The sequence below is a fragment of the Marmota flaviventris genome, chromosome 1, assembly GCF_047511675.1.
Source record: "Marmota flaviventris isolate mMarFla1 chromosome 1, mMarFla1.hap1, whole genome shotgun sequence".
NCBI classification, from domain to species: domain Eukaryota; kingdom Metazoa; phylum Chordata; class Mammalia; order Rodentia; family Sciuridae; genus Marmota; species Marmota flaviventris.
In genome coordinates, this window is record NC_092498.1 from 49,438,566 (window position 1) to 49,463,214 (window position 24,649).

The 24,649-nt window shown below is 34.3% G+C and overlaps 1 protein-coding gene across 3 annotated transcripts in view; it reads right to left on the reverse strand.

The window, feature by feature from the left end:
• Positions 1–24,649, reverse strand: part of Cadps2 (calcium dependent secretion activator 2) — a 527,786-nt gene that overhangs the window by 152,634 nt on the left and 350,503 nt on the right. For all 3 annotated transcript variants that reach the window (XM_071612817.1, XM_071612816.1, XM_071612815.1), the window contains 3 exons: positions 23,822–23,888; positions 5,623–5,731; positions 4,062–4,262 (listed from right to left, as the gene is read on the reverse strand). In XM_071612817.1, the coding sequence (XP_071468918.1) occupies positions 4,062–4,262; positions 5,623–5,731; positions 23,822–23,888 (377 nt within the window). The remainder of the gene's footprint in view (positions 1–4,061; positions 4,263–5,622; positions 5,732–23,821; positions 23,889–24,649) is intronic.

Genomic DNA, 24,649 nt, shown 5'->3' on the forward strand with positions numbered 1-24,649 from the left:
TGCAAAGAGGAAACCTTTAAAGCAGCTTGAGGAAAAAAGATATATGTACAGAGAAGCAAACCAGACAGTACATCTACTCTTAGGTAAACAAAATGCCAGCTAGAAGAAAGTAGAGCAAAATCTTTTAAGTAATATAAGTGACTTTTGACATGAAGGTAAAAATAAAGACTTTTTTCATGTATAAACAGGTTGAAAGAGTTAATTGCAAAATGAACTGCACTGTAAGGAAAATCAAAGGAAGTCCTTCACAAAGTAAAATATCTATACAAGAGGGAAATGCAAAGGACATAATGTAGCCAAAATATCTTTGGGGGGAAAAAAAAAAGAAAAAAAGAACACGGTCTAGAAAGCTTACACTACTTGATTGCAAGATTTACAAAATTAAAATAATCAAGACAGTGCAATAATAGTATCAAGATAGACAAAATGACCAAAGAACAGGAAAGGAAAATCCTAAAATAAATTCTTATGTAGTCAGTTGATTTTTGACAAATATGTAAGAGTAATAAAAAAAAGTGATAGGTAGACTTTTCAACTCATTATGCTAGAACAATTGAGTATCTAAATAATATTTATGAACACTGACACACACCTCTCACCACACATAAAAATTAACTTAAATAGGTGTAAAACATAAAATTAAAAGAACTTTAACAGAAAGTACAACAAAATATCTTTGTGATGTTAGATTAGGAAAAGATTCTTAGTTATAACACCAAAGGCACATTTATTTAAAGAAATGACAAAATGGGACTTTATCAAAATTAAGAATTTCTTCTGTTTGTAAAATACTATTTAAAAAATACAAAAAGACAAATCATGGAAGAGGAGAAAATGTTTTCCAATATCTGATAATATCTTGTATCCAGAAATAAGACCTCTCAAAACTCTAATAACCCAACTACAGAATAGGTTAAATATTTGAAAAGACCTCTAACCAAAGAAGACAAATGCACAGTAAGTAAGCACATGAAAACAGCATTCCTCCAAATGGATAAGACTCAACTGTAATAAAAAGTAAGATGCAACAGTAGTAGATGTCTGAGGTCTTTAGAAATTAGCTTAACCAAGAATAAAAAAGAGCTCTAGGGAGAAAATATTATAATAAAGGGATTTAGAAAGTTTCAATAGATGAAGAGAGATTTCATACTTGCAGTTAGAAAAAATAAATATTACTTTGGTAAGAATCTGGAGGGAGTCTAAGTTCCTATCTCAGGGAGTGAGTAGGCAAAAAATTAAAAAGATGTACACAACAGTGTGCTTGAACAATGAACTAGACACACACCAATGAAGCCAGAATTAGACAGGCAGTCAGTATAGAAAGGTAAATTGAGTCAGGTAGGATCAAGGAGGCCAATTTAAGTCAGGGGAAGTTGGAGACTGCCCCTGAGGGATTGAAATGCCTTCAGAGCCCTTCCTCCACCCTTACCAAGATAACCTGCCCCTGCTCCAACCTGTTGCTAAGGTAACCTGTCCCAGGGATTGTCCCTCACTACAGGGAGTTATAAAAGTTTTTAATTATGCCCTCTTGCTGCCCAGATCACTTCACCTTGGCCCCTCCAGCCCATCTGCTTTTCACCTTTGGGCCATCCCTCCTGAGCATCTCCTGGGCCTAGCCGTGTATGCAGGAAGGAGAGAGATAAGGGGAAGAGAGCAGGAGAACAAAGGAAGCCTAAGACATTAATAAAAAAAAAAAAAAAAAAGAACACCCACACTTCTTGGGATACTAGGATACTCCCTTCCTGGGAGAAGTCTGTTACCCCTTTTAAAATAAATCCTGCTTTATATGCTTGCTTCGGTGTGTTTCTAGAAATTTTGCTTTTGCTTCAGTGAAATATGTTATATTTCTACATAAGAGGTAACCAGCAGTATCATCATTATTACAGAATATGAAGTAATGACATTGACATTATATGTATTCATGGAAACATGGGTGAATTTTTTAAATGTAAAGCTGAATGGGAAAAGTAAAACAGAGTAAGAGAAATAATGCAATCCTGTTTATGTGACACTGAATATCCACATATAAAATACAACTTCTCAAGAGGACAAAGGAGGTTCACACTAAGTGCTGTAGACCTGCAGCTCATGGGGAAAAGGACAGAGACTGGACCACATGTGGAAAACAATGAAGTTCTAAATACTCAGTTTTGTAGCTCAAGAATCAAAACCAGGAAGAATGAAGGTAGAGATCAGCCAGAGGGAGAAAAATGGTTTGGGAAGAGATCTGACTAGAATTTATGCTGTGATAGGTGTGAACAATTAAAAAAAAGAAAAGACATAGAGGGAGAAAAAAAGTTCAGGCTGAGTCCCCAAGGAGTCTCATACCTTGATGCCCCATGCAGGCACAGCTCCAGAGAGATATTCAACCCGCCACTTTCAGTAGGATAGCAGTGCCTGAGTGAGTCTCCCAAGGTGTTTTTCATGCCAGGGTATTGCTAAAGAATACTCAACAAGTTACTCTGCACAACTGTGGCAAGAGCCCGATACCATGAAGTATGTGAGTCAGAGGGGCCTGAAGTTGTGAATGGAGGACACAGACTGTGTCTTCATTACCAGATGTCATGGCAGGACCATGGTTATGAGCAACACACAGCTACACACAATGGAATCTTGTCCTTTTGGCCCTTGTGGACTGAGAACAGTCTTGAACTAGATTCCACATTCATTGATATCACAGTGTTTTAAAATTCCTCTGGAACTCAATATGCTCTGCATGAAATGAAAGGAGAAGAGGGAAGGCAGAGATTTGAACTGATGGAATTTAAATCTGTGACTGAGTTACTCTGCATTGATGAGCATAAGTGCTTTGGCAACACTAGCACAAAAATTCATGGTATCTTCACTTGTGTAGAAATATAATACCTCTGCACGTCTTAGTTCTAATGGAAATTCTTACTGTTTCCCAAACTCTATATGTAGAATTGGGGGAGTTGGGAGGTTGAAAGAAAGGCAGAAGTGAAAATATATACTATACTATGTTCCTTTTATTTTACTTTTAAAGATGACAGTGCAGCAATTTTAAAGTTGGGATGAGAAAATTTTAAACCAATTTTAAAATCTCACCATTTAATGCTCCTAAATAGCCTTTACTATGATTTAAAACATGTGCCTCAAATTAAGACAAATTATTAATACAATATAAGATTTATTTAAAAAAATAAGGGGAAAGAACTCATATTACTCTTTTAATTATTTGGTCTAAAATGCCTTTAAGATGTTGAGATGTGATACTGTAGGATGTATAAGAAGAAAACAGAGTTGTTATTTGATGCATGAAGAGTAAAACAAGAAAGTAAAGTAATGCACATCAGGATATCACTACCCTGAAAAGGAGGCTTGACGATAAAAAGCCACAACTTGGGCTTAAACATAAACTGATTTATTATAGAAGAAACCTGACAAGTTTTGTAAAGGAGTAAAAAATTAAAACACTTGGTTAAGTGATTATCACAATGCCATGTTTGAAACTGCTTAAACCACCATTATGCAACTTGCTATTAATCACTAGTAAATTAAAATGAAAAACACACGTCCTATTGATTGAAATTAGCATAAAAATGACATGATAATGAGGCATTTGGAAAAGGAAACTTGGGTTTTATGACTTTTTTATCATTTTACAATAGAAAAAAAACTTATTATTTTTGTGAGTTACTAAGAATAATTCTAGAAAGTGATTATTCATCATTCAAAGGAATCATTGAATGGAATCATCATCAATGGAATCTGATCAATGCAAATTTCATTTTGTAACACATTTACCCTTATTTTGGGACACCTAAGTTAAAATACTTAATATGCTCTTGAGATTCCCAGAAACATTCCCAATGCTTGGTAAATCCATGATTGAAAAACACATGCATCATTTACTCTAGAATGACATGAAATTTTTATGTGAAAAATTAGATAACTGATTCCATGACTACTAATATGAACTATTTTTATTTAATTAGGAATCAGTTAATGGTGTAAACTATAATACTGAACAAATTTGCCTTAATTTCATATCTTATTAAGGTTATTAATTGATAATCAAATTATTTTTTAACAAAACTTACAAAGCTGAGCATCTGCATGGAGAGTTCCTCCTTTAGGATTCAGCTTCTGGGTCTGGATTGCAGGAACAGGTTTATATGATTGACCTGTGGCCCTATACATGGCTTGAACCCATAATATTCTGTCTTGTTCATCATCGCTGGCAAATATTACAGTATCTCCTTCTTTAACAGCATTGAAAAACATCCGACCACCCTGTAGGCCTGTGGAGGAAGAATAATATCATTAAAAATTTATTTCACTGGCAGATTTTAACGTACTGCACTGACTGGCCTCTTGGATATGACTGGATTTAATATTAGCATCTCCATGCTTTAAATGATTTTTAATTGAGGATCAAATTCACAATCAAAGACTTAAAGGAAATATCAAAAAAGATTTTAGTTTCCATATCATCTCAGTAGTTAAAAATAGCTCTATCAAACAAATAGTCCATGACAGTGTAGCATTCTGGAAGACATGCAAACATAACCTGCAGAAATGAAAATGTAATGTGATATGCCAGAGAAGGCAGTTCTTCATGTTGGCATATTCACCTGTATATATGCACGAGATTTATGAGTTTAGCAGAAAAAAAAATGTCAAAATTTTTACTTTTTGTTGTATGGTATTTTATGCTTTTTTTCCCCAAAAAACTCATGGAGAGGATGACATTTCTAAATGAACAACTTAGTGAATATGGCCACAGATTTCTGCTTCTTAATTTCTAATGAATTAATTTCTTAACTTCTCTCTATATTAATATTGATATATCAAGCATGCTATATTAATTTTTATAACAGCCTATTCATTCATGCACTATTTTTAAATATCAGGTATTCAGTACTAGGCCCAGTAAAGTTTAAAGGTTGGAATTAATGCCTTGGATTTTGGACTTTTTTGGGTTTTGGAATATTTGCATACACATAATGGGTTATCTTAGCAATACATGTCCCTGAGGGATGGGGTACAAGTCTAAACACAAATATCATTCAGGTTTCACACACACTTGATACACACAACCTGAAGGTAATTTTATATATTGACAATGCCCCTGCATTTTGACTATGATCTGCCACATAAAGTCAGGTATGGAATTTTCCACTTGTGATATTATGTTAGCAACTCAAAAATGTTTCAGATTTTGGAGCATTTTAGATTTCAGACTTTTACAATTAAGAGATGTTCAACTATATTAATGTGGAAGGAGGAATATAAGTACAAGAACCTGCTTTGGGGGAGGGAATTAGCAAACTATAATATACATTTGCCATTTTGTTACCTACTTCTATTGTAAGTTTTACTTTCCAGAAGTTTCCATACACATTGCTGATACTTTTCATGTGATTCTTCCATCACAGAAATTTTTACATATTTCATCCTTGTACTAATACAACAGAGATGATGAATTACACTGACTAGCCAAAAATACATCATTTACATTTCAAAGTCTGGTCCAGTTACATAAATGAAATATGCAGCCTGTTCATCAAGTGGAGTTTGAAATGCAGAACAGACATAGGATAGTTGCAAAGATTCCGTGTATTCAGGCATGGCATGGAAAGTGGTCCCACCTAGACTTACCTGGGTGAGGATCTGTGTAATCCACAGTGTATCCTTCAAGCTGCATCAGTTCTTGTGGTTCAGACTTCTTTTCTCTGTAACTGCACATGGCAAAGGTATACTGGCTAACCTGCTCGAGGAAAATGGAGTGCAGATTGGTCACAGGAAATGTACCAAACTTAAATCTTGGATTTTTCTTACCAAAAGCCTCTTTTCCACATAAAACCATAACATGCTTAGAATTATCATATTTTACATTTTTTAAAACCCAGCTCAGAGATTAGCATGTTTTTCATTTGTCAGCTTGCTGTTAGGTCTTCTGTTTTCTGTGATCAAACATGTCCGGGGTCAATGATCCCCTGGCCAAGCTTGCTGTTAACAGAAGTACCATAGAGAAATACTAATGTTAAACCTCAGTCTGGAACTGCTAGGCTACATAAAGGTAAAAAAAAAAAAAAGACTTCCTTACTTCAGGGTTTCTTATGGCTTTTAATGTGCTAAAATAAATTGTGAAGATCTAAGAGTGAGATATATTAGGAGTATTCCCAAAATATATAATCATAGAATTACATTCAAGCATATTTATTGAAAGTTTTACTAAAGTGAAAAAAAATAAAACAAAGAAAAAAAGCAAGACAAAAAGATCTCAATAAAAGTTGGAAATGTGGTTCCCATATAACCAGACCCTCAGGAAGGGTGAGGGAGCGTGTTTTAGGCAGCCAGTCTCAACACTGTGAAGACCTGCTCTGCCTCTCCATTCCTCTCTTCTGGAGCTGGCTTCATTTCACCTCTGTGTCCCAGTTCATGTCATAAGGATGTATCTGACCAAATTCTGTGGCCAAAGGCAGAAACTACCATCAGTTAGGTTTGGGTCAAGAGCTCACATATGTGGGCAAAGAATGTTGACTGCTATAAAGACAGGCTCTTGGAAGTTTCCTCAAAACAGGAGGAGGAGGTGCTCTTCTCAGAAGGACAGCAAGATGTTCTGTGGAGTGAGAAGTATGTCAAGAGCAAAGTAACAACACACACAGGATTGTATGGAAAACAGTGGTTAGTGTGTGATATCCCTTTTTCCATATTTAAAAATAAAATGAAATTAAGAAAACATAGGAACGTCTTATCAATCCATGAAGACATATTTGAGAGGATCTCAAAAGAAGCTTATTATGAAAAAAAAAAAAAATAACATGGACTCCATTAAGAAATTCTACATTAAGAAAGATACTATAGGAAAACAGAAAACACAAAGCCACAGGCTGAGAAGATGCATACAAGCTATAGATTCAAGAAAAAATTGCTATCTGAGCTATAAGGAAGTGTAAACCCACAAAGAAAATACAGAACACAGGATACAACCCTCAGCCAAAGATTACTGCTTTCTCTTTTATTTTCACTTCTATTTTCACATTCACTCTCTTTACCCTGGGTTAGTATGAGAGGTTGAAGTGGTGACATGTTATAATGTGGAGATCAAGTTTCTTATCGCCAGCCTCCCTTAGCATTGTTACTTTTTTATTTTGTTTTCTGAACTGGGGATTGAACTCAGGGGCACTTCACCACTGTACCTTACATCCTCAGCCTTTTATTTTGAGACAGTTCTCGCTAAGTTGCCAAGGCTGGCCTGGAACTTTTAATTCTCCTGCCTCACCCTCCTGGGATGTTGGGATTATAGGAATGTGCTACTATGCACAGCAACTGTGATAATTTTAAAAGGAAGACATATAATTTCTTGTTCCGAGAAGAGCTGACCCTACTCTTTTACAAAGTAAAAGACGTAGATTTTTGTGAAAATTTCTATGTGACAGACTGCTAAACTGCAAAACAGAATTTGGATTTAAAACTTCAAGTTAACTTGACTATATTAGAGATATTGATGGGTTTGGCCAAAAATGAAAATGCTTGCTAATACATTTGGATGACCACACAGAGAAATGCACATTCTCATAAGTGTTGTGGGAATGGAAATTGGTGTGACTTTCAGGAAACACATCTGGAAATAGGAAATGCTTCATATATGAATGTGGCTGGGCGATAGAACCCAGGCAACCTAGGTGCTGCTGTGAAAGTGTTTTGTACAGCTGACTTTAAGTAAAGGAGATAAAATAAAGGACATTCTTGATATGTGGGTAAATCTCACACAATCAGTTAAAAGCCTTAAAACAAAAACAGGTTTCCTGAAAACAGAAATTTTGCCTCAAGACTGCAGCATCAACTTCTGCCTCAGTTTCCAGCCTGCTGCCCTCTCTGGAGAACTCTCATACAATAAGCAAAGCCTCACACTTAATAGGCATTCCTGTAATTCAGAAAATCTTCTTTGAATGTATCTAAAGGAAACAAATGAACAAATATATCCAAAGTAGTAAAAGATATATGTGCTGTGTATTCACTGCAGTGTCACAGGTAAGAAAAAAACTGGAAAACCAACAGACAGCCTGGTTAAAATACAATATGGTATGACTGCACAGTATAATACAATGAGCCTTAAAAGACATGTGACAGAGCTGTGGGTATAATACGCTCCATTGGTACTGTGCTTGCCTCACATGCACAAGGATCTGGGTTCAATCCCTAGCACCACAAATACATAAATAAATAAATGGATAAATAAATAAATAAAACACGTGACAGATATAGATATGTTTCCTAACAGAACTATTTCTAAGGTACATTATAACACATAAAGATCATGTTAAAAACAAAAATGTAGAGTGTGCTTTTATGGGTAAACATACACACAGAATTATGCATATTAAAATATTTACATCGATTATTATTGGGTGGTGTAATTTTTTAAAAAATTATTAGATTTTTTTTTTTTTTAAAACCCAGTGTTCTTTGAAATTTTTTCAAAAATTCTGTATGGCTTTTGTGCGTGTGTGCGTGTGTGTGTGTGTGTGTGTGTGTGTGTGTGAAAAATAGAACAAAGTTACCACCATTGTGCAAATAAAAGCAACATTAAATTCTATTGGAAAAGAAGGAAGCCAATGCCTGTGCACTTGTGGTTCTTGCTACACTTGAGTTTTCCTTTTCTTCCTCTTCGCTCATCTTACATACTGTCAATGAACATACTCTTTTTGCAGTTTAGATCTGAATGTGCCCCCAAAGTTCCTGTGTGGAAGGCTTGGCCCCCAATGCGGCAATGTTCAGAGGTGGGGCCTTTGGGAGACGACTGGATCATGAGGGCTTTGACCTCATCAGTAGATCAATCCATTTATGGATTCATGGCCTACTGCGCTACTAGGAGGAGGTGGGAACTCTAGGAGATGGGGCCTTCATGGAGGGACTAGGTCTTCAGGGGAGGGACCTCAGGGTGTATTTTGACTTCAGCCCCTTCCTCTCTCTCTGGCTGTCATGAGGTGAGCAGCTTTGGTTCACCGAATGCTCCTCGCCATAATATTTTGCTTCACCAGAGGACCAGAAGCAATAGTTAAGTGACCATGGACTAAATTCTTTGAAACCATGAGCCAGAATTAATCCTGTCTTCTTTCAAGTTGTTTTTCTCAGGTATTTTGTCACAGTGACAAAAAGTTGACTAACACAACTGCTGCTTTACCTCTAAGGTGGTAAGTAGGTAAGAATAATAGTAAACTTCTATTATTGATTCTAAAATGAAGCCCATTCTCTTATTTAAAGACACTAAGTTAAATCTGAGTCACACTATTCTTTCATAAAGCTATTTAACGGAGTATTATTTTACAAATATTATGAAGTGTTTCAAATACAAAGAATAGTACTCACTACCCAGTTTTGTTGAATGATACATATACACATGTAAGATACATATATCATATATATGCATCATATACATATTCAAGATTATAGATATGCTTTTATAAATGGACACATAACAATTTGATACCTACATGTGCCCACCCAAATATACTTCCTTCCCTCTTTCCACAGAGGTAACAATCATACTGACTTTATTTTTCTATAAATGTTTTAAAACTTTTATTATATATAAATGAATTGTTATATAAAATGCTTTTCACGTTTTAAAGCTTTATATGAACAGATTGTACATATTTTTTCTGCAACTTATTCCTGCAAAGCTCAACATGTTTGTGACATTCAACCTCCTTAAAATATATCCATATGTCTCCAATATCCCAGTACTAAAATTGCCATGCTTTATCCCATATCTTGTTGATGGCCTCCTTGTGCTGGTCTTATTTCTGGCATGAATGAATCTGCCACAGGACTGCAATAACGAGTTTCCCCCACTAGCTACAGCATATCCTTATCTCTACTGGATATCGCTTTCAAACTTAGACATACATCTGTGGTGTCTGAGATCTTTGGGTGTACCACATTTACCAATATGGCATTTGGAATTCTTTTATAACGTGCCCCTATTTGATAGGTGGGAATGGCATATTGCTGTTATTTGAGTTTACAATTTCCATAACTAATAAGGCTGAGAATTTCCTTTTATGATTTGAAGTTTTCTTTTCTGTGACTTTCCTGATCATTTTGCTCATTTTAAAATATATTATATAGTCTTGTCTACCATTTTTCATAATCAATTTTACTAGAGTTTTATTCATTTTTTTTAGTGCTTTCAAAGAACATCTTTGCTCTTTATTAACCCTTTATTAATCTTCATTTTGGAGAGTTAACTCTTATTTGATAGGTTTTTAAAAATTCACCTAGTTGCAAGTTTTTAGTATTTCTTCATTTTAAATATATCCATGTAAGTTCATTTTAAGTTCATATTAACATTATTTCACAATCCATGTGTAGCATTTTATTAGTTCAGTTCTAAATATTTCTCATCTTCATCATTTATTATATGTGAGCTATTTAAAAATATGATTTTAAGTTTAAATTTGTGCTTATGTATTTGTCATGCGGTTTGAATTCTCTTGGGATCACAGTGATGCTGAATCTTGTATTTTTTGTGACCTGTTCCACTGCCTAGTACCTAGACTTAGAAATTTTTAAATTAATGTTCTATGTTTCTTACAAAGATCTGGAACAGAATAATGTTACCTACCTCTTTCATTTAATATACTACTAAAAGTCTTGGCCTGGGCAATTCAATAACAGAAAGAAAAGGGGTTTAGTCAGCTTTTTTGTCTCTGTGACCAAAAGACCTGACAAGAACAACATAAAGGAGGAAAAGTCTGTGTTTGGCACATGGTTTCAGAGGTCTCAGTCCAGGGTTGATTACATTGCTCTGGGCTGGAGGTGAGGCAGAATATCAAGATGGAAGGACATGGAAGAGAAAAGGAGTTTAGGACATGGTAATCTGGAAGCCAAGAGTTCCATTCATCAGGGACAAAACATAGCCCCAGAGGCATGCCCCCTGTGACCTACCTCCTTTAGCCACACCCTCCCTGTCTACAGTTACCACCCAGTTAATCCCTGTGAGTGGATTAACCCACCAATTAGGTTATAGCTCTCAATTCTAATCATTTCACTTCTGAATATTCTTCATTGTCTCACACATGAACTTTTGGGGGGATAACTCATATCTAAACCATAATACAAGGTATCCAAATGGGAAATGAAGGAGTTAAATATTTCCTGCTTATCAATAACATATTATATGCAGAAAACCCCAAGCAGCCTACCAAAACACAGTTAAAACTAGTAAAATAATTTATTAACCTATATGATATAAAATCAGCATACAAAAAATCAGTACAATTTCTATATGCTACTAATGACCTTGCTGAAAATAAAATTAAGAAAATAATTTTGCTTACAATAGTTACACTGCTTTTCTAACTGCATCACCTTGCTCTGTTGTTTCCTTGTTTTTGACTCAGTCTTTCATATATATATACACACACACACACACACACACACACACACATATACATACACACACATACACACACACACATATATGTGTGTGTGTATGTGTGTGTGTGTGTGTGTATAAATAAACTGGCTTCTCCAGTTGAGTTTTGGGGCTGTCAAAGGATTAGTGGTTTTATTCTTGAATGAGAAAGTACTAAGAAGCAATGATGGGCAAGAAAATGAGTAAAAACAGGGCAAATATAAATAAATATTGATGAAAAATAAGATACATTTTAACAACTCAACTTGTATTCTTAAATGCACGTGTTTGCATTTGCCATAAGTGACATTTCATTTCCAATGTAAAACAGTACAAATATATGGGAAACAATATACAAGGGGCCAAATTTGTTCCCTTATTGAAGCAGTTGCTCTTGGGCTCCACTATTTGGGGTTCGATTGTGACAGCCATGTAGGAATAACCCTTTCAAGATGCAGACACCTATGATATGACTGCTATCAGAAAAAGGAACCCAAATACTATGGAAATTTAGGAAAGGCAAAATTAAACAAAGAAGCAACAATAACAAGGAAAACTTTAATTAGATAGTGAATATTCCTATTACAAAGGCATTTTTGAAAACATGCATGTAAGTGGACAGCTCTTTCTGTATTTCACATTACTATTTAGAGGAAAAGGGAAAATGAAATTCAAAAGAACTGAAAATTGATCAGAAAAAAATGGGAAGTAGTTTTGGAAAACAAATGGAACATAATAAAATGTGTAATTTCTAATTTACACATATAAGATATATATTATATAATAGTATATTTGAGACTGGGTTATGACATTTCAGATTGACTATCTGATAATATTGTCTCAACATTCTACATGGTCTTTATTTAATCATCAAAAATTTACCAGTTGAGGGCTGGGGTTGTGGCTCAGTGGTAGAGCACTTGCCTAGCATGTGTGAGGCCCTGGGTTCAATCCTCAACACCACATTAAAAAAAAAAAAGAAAGAAAGAAAATAAAGTTATAAAAATGCATCTTTAAAAAATTATCGATTGAATAAAGGATTATTGTTAAATTTGATAGAGTTACAGATTTCAGTTATGAGGTGAGGATTTAAAGGATGGATATACATTTGGAAATTAGAAACTATAACATCTACAGGAAACTAAAAACTGTGACATATAGAGGACTTAAATTTCACTAAATATTAAGGAATTAAACCAAGAATCAATCTTCATTGATTGTGATTGTGATTTTTAGCATTTAAATTGTTACTTTAAGCATTCACAGAGGAGGGATCTGACTTCCCAAGGTCCTCCAGATGGACATCATTCTCTTGAATCTAGAACACAAGTGTCCTCACTTCAGTAGGAATATAACACAATATTTTATAATTCTTTTATAATATTTTATAATTCTCATTCTGAAATTTCAAAATAGTATTTTAGTATTTTTTCATTTTAAATTTATCTACGTAAGTTAATTTTAAGTTCATATTAACATTATTTCACAAGTATGTATAGCATTTTATTAGTTCAGTTCTAAATAATTCTCATGTCATTATTATTAATTGTGAGCTATTTAAATAAAAAAGCCAATTACCTCTTTATTTTTTTGCAAAATTATTATTTAAGATGGCACCAAGTCTATAATTAAAAAAAAAAAAACTACTAAGGCTGTTGGAGAGAAAAATGATTTGAATAGTAAATATATCAATGCATTTTCCCTTTATCGTTTCTCTTCTGTGAAGTATATATTAAATACATTTTAAAATAAAACTATTCTATAAATTTTAAATATTTTTAGAAATGCCAATTGTATATTTTCTGAATCCTCACCCACATGAGGATATCATATCCTTCCAGTCTTTATCCATGAAAAACTTCTTAGATGAAAAATAAATTATTTGGTCACATAATATGACATACACATACACACACACACAAGGGCATTTAGATTCTATTGAGCATGTTCATGAGTGGTTTAATTGTTTTGTTTCAGAAATTGCATCCATCACAATTATTAAACGTATGATGAAAAGTTTAGGAATACCTGTAAATTGTACGAAATTATTTTGAGGGACAGATTAGCAACAGCTCAAAGACTAATGTTCTTTTAATTGGACATATTTGATCTTTTTCCTTAATGTTTCTTAGACATCTGAGAATTAGTCCTCTGTCGTTTACTAATCAGATTGTTAAACTACTGAGCTTAGTTTCATGTGCAGCCTTTCTATAGTTCTCTGTGTTCTTATGGGTACTTTTCCTCTTTTTCACTTGTTTAGTCATTTGTGCATTTATTCATTCAATAAGTACTCACTGTGCATCTACAGAGAACTTTTTTTTTTTGGCTTTGAGGTCTCATCAATGCTGAGACAGAAGAAGAAAGTTAATTTCACAAATTGAGAATGGAGGAGGGAAATGAATCACAAATAAAGAGATAATTTCAAGTAGCAAATTGTTTTGCAGAAAATAAACCAGAGTAAAGGGGACAGATGCTGACAGGCTACAAATGAGCTGAGGACTGTGGACTCTCCATGTCTTTGTCTTCTGTCTCTTTGCCTTATTTGGCTCTCTCCTCTCTCTTTCCACTACTCTTATGGGCTGCTTCTTTTTATGTCCTTATTGGTAAACTAAAAATATAGTGTTGAAGATGTTTGCTTGGATGAATATGTAAAAGAATGAGAAACCACGGCAGAGGAAAATGTGACAGTACATCTATGTGTAGTTTTAGACACTAGATTTGTCTAATAGATATTGCAATAAAATTATAAAAATCCATATTCCCTTAAAAACAAAAAAGCTGATGACTCTCTAAAGTTATTCATATCAATTACTGATATCTTTACGTTGTCATGTGTTAAAGAATACAGACTTGATATATATAAACTCCTAAAATGCAAAAATTTATTTCCCACTTGAGATGTAAACTTAAAAATAAGCTGTCAAATATATGTAATGTAAGATGCTTAATGTTGCTTTTTTCTTGATATAGCTTTAACTGGAAATTCAGCTGAAGTTTTCATGCTTTATGCTAAACATTATATTTCCTGCTAACTTTGAGTAATAGCATTATATTTTAACATGATGAATATACAAATTTTTAAATATCAAGTTACAAAGTATTTAAAGGAGCTAAAACATAAAAAACAAAATTCCAGGTTTAGAGGAATCTCCTCATGGCGATTTAAATGATTAAAATACTGTTAGCACTCCTTTTAATATCTTATTTATTCTAATATCTAAAAAATTACAGAACAGACCCAGAATCTGTCAAAGGTAATTGGGCTGAGTCATACATAGGAGAAGTAAAGATGGAAGAGTAACAAAATACCAACGACCAACAAAGCTGTCAGCAATAATTAGGAAATGTGACCAGTGAAACAACTGAAAAACTGCAGTTTGGCTTTTGGTACACACTGGTTCCAGAGCAACTAAACATTAATACTACCCTTTGACTCACTGATTTCTGACTTTCTTTCCATAAAATGATGCTGCATTCCTTACTTCTTTGGATTCTGCTAGCACCCCAAGAACTCTTATTTGTTACCCATTTCTTTTACAGTGTCATGCTAAATCACATTCCCAAGGCTAATTATACAGGTGGACCCATAATGCAAATTCAGGAGAATCCTTTTGAATGATGACATCTTGTAGTAACTGCTAGTTAACAGCTACACCCAGGGTGACCTGGAGTATCAGGACTCTGAAAGAACTGTCAGAGTCTGTGGGCACTAACATTTAAATATGCTATTGAAAGATGAGCTGCAGGCCCCTGCTCCCTGTGCTCCCATCCGAGGCAGTCTTGTAGCCTCCATTCTGCCCTGTCACCACATGCCAGGGAATTACACAGAAACAGGTGGTCTGACCCATTCCCATCTCATATTTGTTTTCACTTACAATCTTCCTTGTGTATTACTGAACAAAGCTTGTATAATTTACTATATTGAAATTGAAAATCCCTTCAACAGAAGTGCATCAATGATAAACATTCAATATCCTTAACCCAATCCATTCTTAATAACATCATAAGGCATGGGCTTTTTGAGAATTGGGGGATATGAATAGACTTTAATCTCAGCACAGCATTAAGTTGGGCTTCAGCATCACTACTTTTGGTAGGGCAACTTAAGATGAGGGGGTCCCACGAGGGATCAACATCTGGTATAGGAAACCTCCCATTTTGTTCTCAGTTGTCAACCTGCTCAACACCTGTCCACGTCCACACGTGCGAGGGCTAACTATGAGATTTTAGAGACCACAGCATTCATGTTTGTATGTTATAGTACTTCTGTAGGGATCATGGTAACAGCTGGCAGCTTAGCAACTGCCACCATCTAATTTCAGTACAGATTAAGGTTTTAGAAATCCTGCACTGGAAATGTTCTTGGCAGAGGCCAAAGGTGCTGTTAGAGACATTTAAAAATAAAAAATCTCAGATTTTAATTTAATCAAATTAAATTGATTAAAATGAACATATATTCAAGATCTTGCTAGATTTGAGGGGAATGTATATTTATCATTAACTGTCTTGACCAAATGGCATAAAAAAGATTTAGCAATCCTTACACAAATTAAATAAAGGTATTTTTTTTTTAAAAAACAATGTTCAGATGATTTGCATTTATTTTATTTAATACATATTTAGTCAGTTTCTACTCATATGCCAGACAGTACTCTTACAGACTAAAAGAAAGATAAGGTCCTTATATTCATGGAGGATTTACTGAAGAAAGGATAAAGAAATTTTTTTTTAAAAGTATAACTAAAAAGACAATTCTAATAGGAGATAAATGTTCTAGAAAATATAATACAGGTCAGTGTGACAGGGAAGGAATTGGAAGGTATTTTATCTAAAACATAGGTTATATCCATGTATGAATGTACCATAATGAATCCAGCTTATATACATAACTATAATGCACTAATTGAAATAATAATAATAACAATAACAACAACAACAACAAAAACAGGGACATCAGTGGAGGAGAGCAAGCAGATCTAGCGCGGAGGCAGGAAGGGAGAGAAAATGAAATGTACTTGGGAATGAGGAATGAGATTGATCAAATTATGTGCATGTTAGGCAAATACTTTCTCAACAGGACCTCTAAAGCTCAGGAAATAATGCCAAGAATTAATAAATGAGACAGCATCAAATTAAAAGCTTCTGCACAACAAAGGAAAAAATTAGGAATATGAAGAAAGAATCCACAGAATGGGAGAAAATCTTTGCTTCTGACAGAAGATTAATATGCAGAATATAGAAAAGAGATCAAAAACACCCCCAAATCAAATAACCCAATTACTAAATGGGCAAATGAATTCAACAGACACTTCTCAAAAGAATGCAACAAATAGATTAAAAAAATGCTCAACATCATTAATAATTAGGGAAATACAAATCAAAATGGTACTGAGACTTTGTCTCATACCAGTCAAATGATAGCCATCAAGAATATAAATAATAATGAATGCCGGGGAAGATGTGGAGAAAAAGGAACACTTTCATACTGTTGGTGAGACTTTAAATTAGTATCACTGCTATGAAAATCAGTATAGAGGTTCCTCAAAAGACTAGGCATAGAATCACTGTATGACACAACTATAACACTTCTCAGTATTTACTCTGAAGAATTAAAGGCATTTCACTACAGGGATACATGCATACCCATGTTTACAGGAGCACAATTTATAAGATCCAAACTGTGGAAACAGCCTAGGTGTTCACCAGTGGATGAGCAGAAAAATAAAATTATGGCATTTGCAGGAAAATGGATGGAACTAGAGACCATCAGGTTAAGTGATGTAAGTCAAACGCAAAATGTTAAGGGTCCTATATTTTCTCTCATATGTGGAAGCTAGATAGGAAAAAGGGAAAAAAAAAGGTAGGGTGGATCTCCTAAAAATCAAAGAAAGATCAGGATAGCCAAAGGACAAAAGGGTGGGAGGGATGGGAGGAGGGGAAATGCTGGGGTGTGTTACTGGCGAAATTATATTGCTATATTTTGTGCATGTGTGAATATGTAACAATAGGTCCCATTAATATGTACAACTATAATACACCAGTAAAATGTGGGAAATAATTACGTGCATGTATGAATATGGCATAATGAATCACATTATTAGGTATAATTATAATCTATCACTAGATAAAATAAATTGGGTGAATGGAAAAGGCACATTTGAAAAGTTAACATTTGAACTGATATCTGAATGGGTAGGCAGAATGAGAAGTCCTGGGGAAAAGTCAGTATAAATTTCTAAAGAGAAGTTTAGGGAGAGTCAAACAATCTGGGTGGAAGGTAGGGGACTTAACTCAAAGGCTTGTTTGCACAGAAATGACACAAACCCCACATTATATATGTATTTGCTGTACCTCTGGAGGGCAGGCTGGTAACTTGAAGATGTTCAACTCCTATCTTTGACACTGCAATTAATCTGGGGAATGAACTTTAGAAGTTGAATGCTGCTCACTGACATGGAAGCTTGGGGCCAGAATATAGTGTCTTAAGGTTATGGTTATGGGTTATTGTAAGTGCATATGGGAAGTCACTGGGAAGATTTAGGCTGTCAATTGCCATAATGTGAGTAATGATTCAAAGAGATTGTTCTGGCAACATCAAAAAGAGATTATAAGGAGAGTAGTAGAAGAGGAAGCAGAGAGAACAGCTAAGAAGCTACTTGTAGGGTCCATGTGAAGACGATGGCAGTTTCAGCTAATGGTGGCAGAGAAGATGAAGATGAATAGGAACACTATTTTGGCTATAGAATAAATTATGTTTTTGGATTGATATGAGGGTAAGAAAAAGAGAGGGATCAAAGATGACATGTGGGTTTTAGTTTAAGTATGGTCAAGTATAAATCAGCTATGTTTCATACCAGGAGACAGGCATACTCTGTGAAGAAACGGTAATAAAGATGTCTACACATATGAATGCATGCATATTCATAATGGCACACATACATACTCACAGAGCATTTTAAAACGGAGTCTTGTAAAACAATTTTCAAAAATCAGTAAGTCCAGAAATATTGAATTCAGATTTCACAATATTGTACAATTTTCACTCACAGGTGCTCTGCTTTTTCATGTGGATGTGAGATACACAAACAAGAGGGATCAGACACTTCCCTAGGAGCTAATCATGAAAATATCAATGAATATTTTTTAAGATACACAGGGAATATGTAAAAGAGAGAAACTGTCATATTGCTATCACTGCATGGTCCATATGAGATTGTCCTTCACCATTTCTAGCCCTTTTCTCATTCTACCTTGCTTGACCCCCTCTACAGTTTTTGCTTTTGAGACAGGAAAATGCCCATTTACTGTTTTAGAATAATTTTAAGAGTAAGTGTAAGTGTTTTTGTGTGTTGATGTTCCAGGGTCAGACACATAAATTAATATGACCATCATCATCATGATGTTTTTTTTTTTTTTTTTGGCTAGGGAAAACCCAATTATTACAAAGCAAAAGTTATCTTAAAAATGAAACCTAAATTTAAAAGTCATTCTCTTCTGACATTTTGTTCCAAATTAGCCCCACAACCAAGATAATTTTCAATTTTCTTTTCTATTTAAGATGTGCATTTTGAAAGATAAAAGAACATACAATGTAACAAAATTACTAATAAAAATGACTTAACTGCAAAAAAAAAATAGCAGCCAAAGTTTTGGTCAATATTCAAATATTCATGAGTCATCAAAATATTTATAATCTGCCTTAAAGTATCTGCGCCCTCTGATTTAGTGATTTCTTTTCTATAGGAGTACTTCCACATATATACAAAGACTAATATATAGGAATTGTACATATAATAATGATAGCACTGTGGACAAAAAGAGAAATAAATGTCTAAAGAAGGGCAATTATTACAAAAATTATATAAATCTATATTATAAAATATAATCATTCACTTAAAGTTCACTTAAAATAACAAGGTGGATTTTTATATGCTGACATGGCAAATTCACTCCAATATGTTTTTAAAGGGGAGCAAAGCAATTCACAGAGCAGAAGTACATGGAATGATTCTGTTACGAATATCTGTGTGTTTTCATCTATACACACACACACATACACACAGTCGCGCACACATGATACAAGTGTCGAAGGCCACACTATTAACCATGGTTAATTAATTACTTTTGAGAATGAGAAATGGATAAGATGGCAGTGCTAGGGTGCTGATGGCCTTTCCATTTTCTACCTGTATGGTTCAGTTTCATCCTATACTAAGCATGTCCAATTTAAAGCACACAGCTAGACAGCCACCATCCTATGACTTTCTCCATCTGACAGCAGTTCATTTGCTCACTTCACATTATCTTACTGCCAGAAACAAATATCAGCTGATGTCCTAGACTAAACCTAGACCACATAACTGAACTTCACCATCTGTACTTAGTAGCAGTATTTTCAAATATGTGAGAGGCATCTCCTGCAGCTGATGCCCAGGTGTGTTGACTCTTTTAGAAATCAATAGTCTGGGGCAACCACTTCTTTATGTTTAAAGTACTTTTTGACGGCATCTTCTTAACAGTGATTCTCATATGTGTGCAGCATGTACTGATCAAAGAGGCATGGTTGACTGTTTACATCCTGTGCCAATTCAGCTGATATGTAATTAACATTATGTCTTGAGAGCCTGCTGTTGTTTGCAGCAACTTCAAGTCCTTATTCTGACACATCAACAACAAGCAGTGAACACTTGATACAGGGCCAAGACAACATCGATGTTGCCTTCAGTTTCCAGTGATGTCACACAGAAAGTGGCCTTCACAAACACAGGGCTGTTTCCACCAGCACTCCTGATTCTTTACTGTAGGAATGCTGTTTTGCACCTCACAATACTAATGATCCACAGTGATTATATATATATATATATATATATATATATATATATATATATATATATATATATATTTGTTTGTCATCAGATCAGTTGTAGTTGTGTATATTAATTTAATTGTGGCTGTATGGCAGAAGAAATAAGACTCTTCAGTCTCACAGAACTGAATTTACTTGAATCCTATACTAAACTAACCTGGGTAAATGACGTAATCCCTCTGCATACTGGTTTTCTTTACTGTACAATGGGGGTAATTATAATGCCAAATCAACCCTTGGATTTATTCTGAGAGGTAAATAAGATAATGCATTAAAAGTGCTTTAAATAAGTACCTGCCACAAAGTAATTGCCTACTAAATATCAGATTTAATATAGCAATTATATTCATATGTAAGTGTTTCATGAATTTTTAAATTGATTATAGAATATGCAATATGGGGCATATGGTTATTTGAATAAGTGTTAACAGAATATAGAAGAGATAATTCCACTTGGTTAAATATTAGAGTTTTAAAGCTGTTAAATGTCTTATTATAATGAACTACTATATAGTATAGTATCATAAGTATTTTATAGTAAAGATATTTTCTAAATATAATATAAAAGCATTGGACAAGAATAAGAAAAATGAATAAGAAATATATAAATTTAATTTTAATAAGATTTCAAGTATATATATCAAAATTGCTTTCTTTCAGTTTGGCTTGAATCAAAATTTACCTTTGTTTAAAAAAAATGCAGCCTCTTAGAAAACTTCAGAATCCACTTATTTATTTTATCAGGGTCAGAATCTAAACAGGAACTCCAACTCATCTTACTAAGAAGCTAAACAAACACCCAAATTAATGAGTAATCTATTTTTCCATTTTCTTGACTCTGATTTAAATCGACATTTTTGCTTCCGATTTTACTGTTTATTTGAAAGCCTTTGATAAGTCTTTTCAGCTCAGTGGCTCCTCGAGTGTTCACTTTGAACAATGACTTTGCAGCTGGCCAAACCTGACTCTCAATCAATTTTTATGAGCACAAATTCTTGGGCTGATGGTTAGGTCTCCAGCTACATCACTCATGTAACACACACTCACAAGTGGTGATGAGATTCGCATTATCACCAGACCACCATTCTGCCCATGACAGCAGCAGACACAGCAGGGGGATACTGTCCTCCCTACGAAAAACGACTCCTTCACCTTTCAATAATGCTGCCTGCAGGTACCCACCGACAAGCTGTGTGCAGATAGAATGAGAGCTGTCTTTAAAAATACTCATAGAAACTACCCAGTTCCTCTCAATGGGTCATTCTCACTGAATCTCCATACATATCCATCTTGATTTTGAAGCAAGTGCATTCAATTTGTCTTCCCATTACATTTGGAATTGAAAGGAAGATTCAATTGTTTAAAACTTCCAAGAGTTCTCAGACAACTGGCATGTATATTTTAATACATTCAGGAATGGGATTCTATAAGTGAGTGTGTATATATGTACATATGTGCACGTTCATACATGGTATTTAAATATGACTTCAATTTTAAGATGTTACTACAGGTAGAACAAATCCATATGCATTATGGTTTTGGGGGTACATTCCCTTACATTTTAATTCTGAAGCATATGCATTAACCATCTACTTTGATTTACACAAGATTTGCTTTTTAAAATGTAAAATATATACTTTAGCTATTGGGAGGACTTTTTATCTCCACAGGTAATTTTCTCCAAATACCTACCAATTAACAATCTCAAAGTATTACGATTCCTTCTTTCATTTCTAAACTGTCTAATGGGTGATAATCAAAGTGTTCATGTCTATAACTTTTGATTCCTGTGATCACATGCAAGAAAATAAGAGAAGGGGAAAAAGATGATCTCCCCTGCCCCAAACTTTCTCTGGTCAAAAGCAGGAGGAGATCATTTGACATCCTAAAACTGGTCTACAAAAGACTAATTTTTACATTAGAACAATCAGTACATTAGAAACTCTTTGAGCCTACAGTTTTTAAACCAGATCTCTAGACTAACAAGTGTTCTCTGCTCATTGATTAAAGCAAATGAGCCATTGGATATTTTGGTTACTGGGTCACAGTCTCACTTCTTTCCTACATATTTCTACCAGTTAAACTCTATGCTTATTAAGAGGTAGCTTGGTTTGCTCCCAAACTGTTTATGCCAGTAATACTAATGAAATTTTGGAATTAAATAAAACTCTACATGAATGCATAGAATATAACTGAAGAAGATTCATGCTTTTCAAAAACTCAACAAAGACCTATAACTGAGACAAACTTGTTGAATTTGATGTAGGTGAAACATTTTTGAAATAGGAATAAAATTAAAATCTCCAGAAAGATCTACACTCAAATTGCTTTGTAAATATATTTAAATTATTGTACCAATGTAAAGTAACGAAACCAGAAAGATCACCCAGAACTCTAAACAGGGAACCCTTGAGCTCTATAACCACAGATTAACTCTGTGTAATCTTTTATTAGATTAGTTCTAACCACATTTTAGTTGGGAATAAAATGGGTCATGTGGCTGCCATATAGGTAAATCTACTTTTGACTGAATTTTTAAACTTTCAAGAAGAAATCATGGCATAATGGGACATTAATAGAGGTGATTTTATTCAACAACTGATGCATGGTGGTATTCTGGAAGATAGAAAATGTTAATTTTCCTTCCTTGGCATTTTACCATGTCAAGCTTGCCTCATGTGTTGTGGGAATAGTTGAGATTTTAGACTGTTCTAAGAATTCCAAGAGTGATTCTCTTTTCAGATATTTCCTTTGAAAATGACATCACATGAATTTATCATGAAATCAAATGACTTTTACTTGGAAAGTTATGATTTAATCTAAGTTTAATTTAATATGTATGTTCTATGAGCAAAGGTTATCCATGATTTTAAAAAGCTAGCCAAACCACCTATACCAACAATCTTTGGTGAAATGAGTGGCATTTGTTTGGTGAGTTTGTCAACATTCAGAATCTAGTCATCAATAATCAGCAGTCAACTTGATTTCAAAACATATTCATGTGGATTAGTAACATATATGGCATAGTTGCACAAAAATCAGTGATTTCATTAATTATTATTTATCTGTAAAATATCAGCTGTTTTCAAGGGATGCTCTGGGAATCCTGCAGATCCTAAGATCCTTTCAGAGGGTCTGTAAGGTTAAAATAATTTTTAATAACAATATTCAGAAGTTTCTTGCCTTTTTCATATTTATTTGCTCAGAAGTATACAGTAGTGCTTTCTAGAGACCACGCTCTATCCAATATTGCAACAAACTGCATGCAGAAACTGATATGAGAATATAGCCGCATTCTCTGATGCCAGACAACGGAGAGATGTACAAAAGCACCAAATAATGCCCCTCATTTCACTAAATTGCTTGGCCTGGGAAATAGTTCTTTCATTTAAGAATGTAATTCAAGTTAGCATATAATGAATTTACTACTTTTATTTTTAAAGGAATTAAGTTTTTCTTAAGCTTTTTTGAATATAGTAAATAGTGATATAACTCACATAAATAAGTTTTAGAACCATGTCTTAGATTGATTATGTGACAGGAGGAAAAAAAAAAAAAAGACTAACCTGAACAAGGACAAAGTAACGTTTTTTCCATCTTTTCCAAACCTTCTGTCCAAGGGCATACAGATATCTGGTATGAAAAACAAACAAGAAAAAGAACATTTCACATGAATAATGTTGTGGTTCCTTGTAATCACATTTCTTCCATAGGTGTTTATCATTGAGAGCAGCCAGCTAAAGGCTGTTTTCATTTGGAATCTGAGACAACACGCAGATACTGTGTTACAAAATGACTGAGCTTGTTCTAGGTTCTTGAAAGGAAATTGATTTATGTGGCTTATCAATTTGTCAGTCCTTACCACAAATTGAGCGAAGTAGGAGTTAGAAAGGATAATCAAAGAACCAGTTGGAATTTTATTCTTGCACATACTTCTTAGGAGAGACAAAGGCTGCAAACTGAGGACATGGTACTAAAAGCTTCAGATCTCAAATGACCAGACCTGGATAGTGCAGCCAGGGAAGGAGCTAGCTATAGAGTCAAGAACCCAAGGTGAAAGGTCACTGTCTAGCTGGGTGACCCCGAGATGTGCCTATACTGATGTGTTTCCATTTCTTCATGTATCAAACCACAGGCCTGGATCTGCTGATTTCCAACATTTGCCAGTTCCATCGTCTTAGGATTTCCCTGACTTAATGGAAGTATCTCATTTCACTTTTTTTAAAAAAATACGAAATTCAGATTACAATGAAGATGATGTGTATAGTTTAGTATCATTTCACCCATGGCTTTTAACTGTCGGCTGTTATGTAATGATTAATGTGGTCAATCATTTGAGACTAAATTTTGGTTCTGAATGAATATATATATAGATATGCAGAGGTATCCAGGAA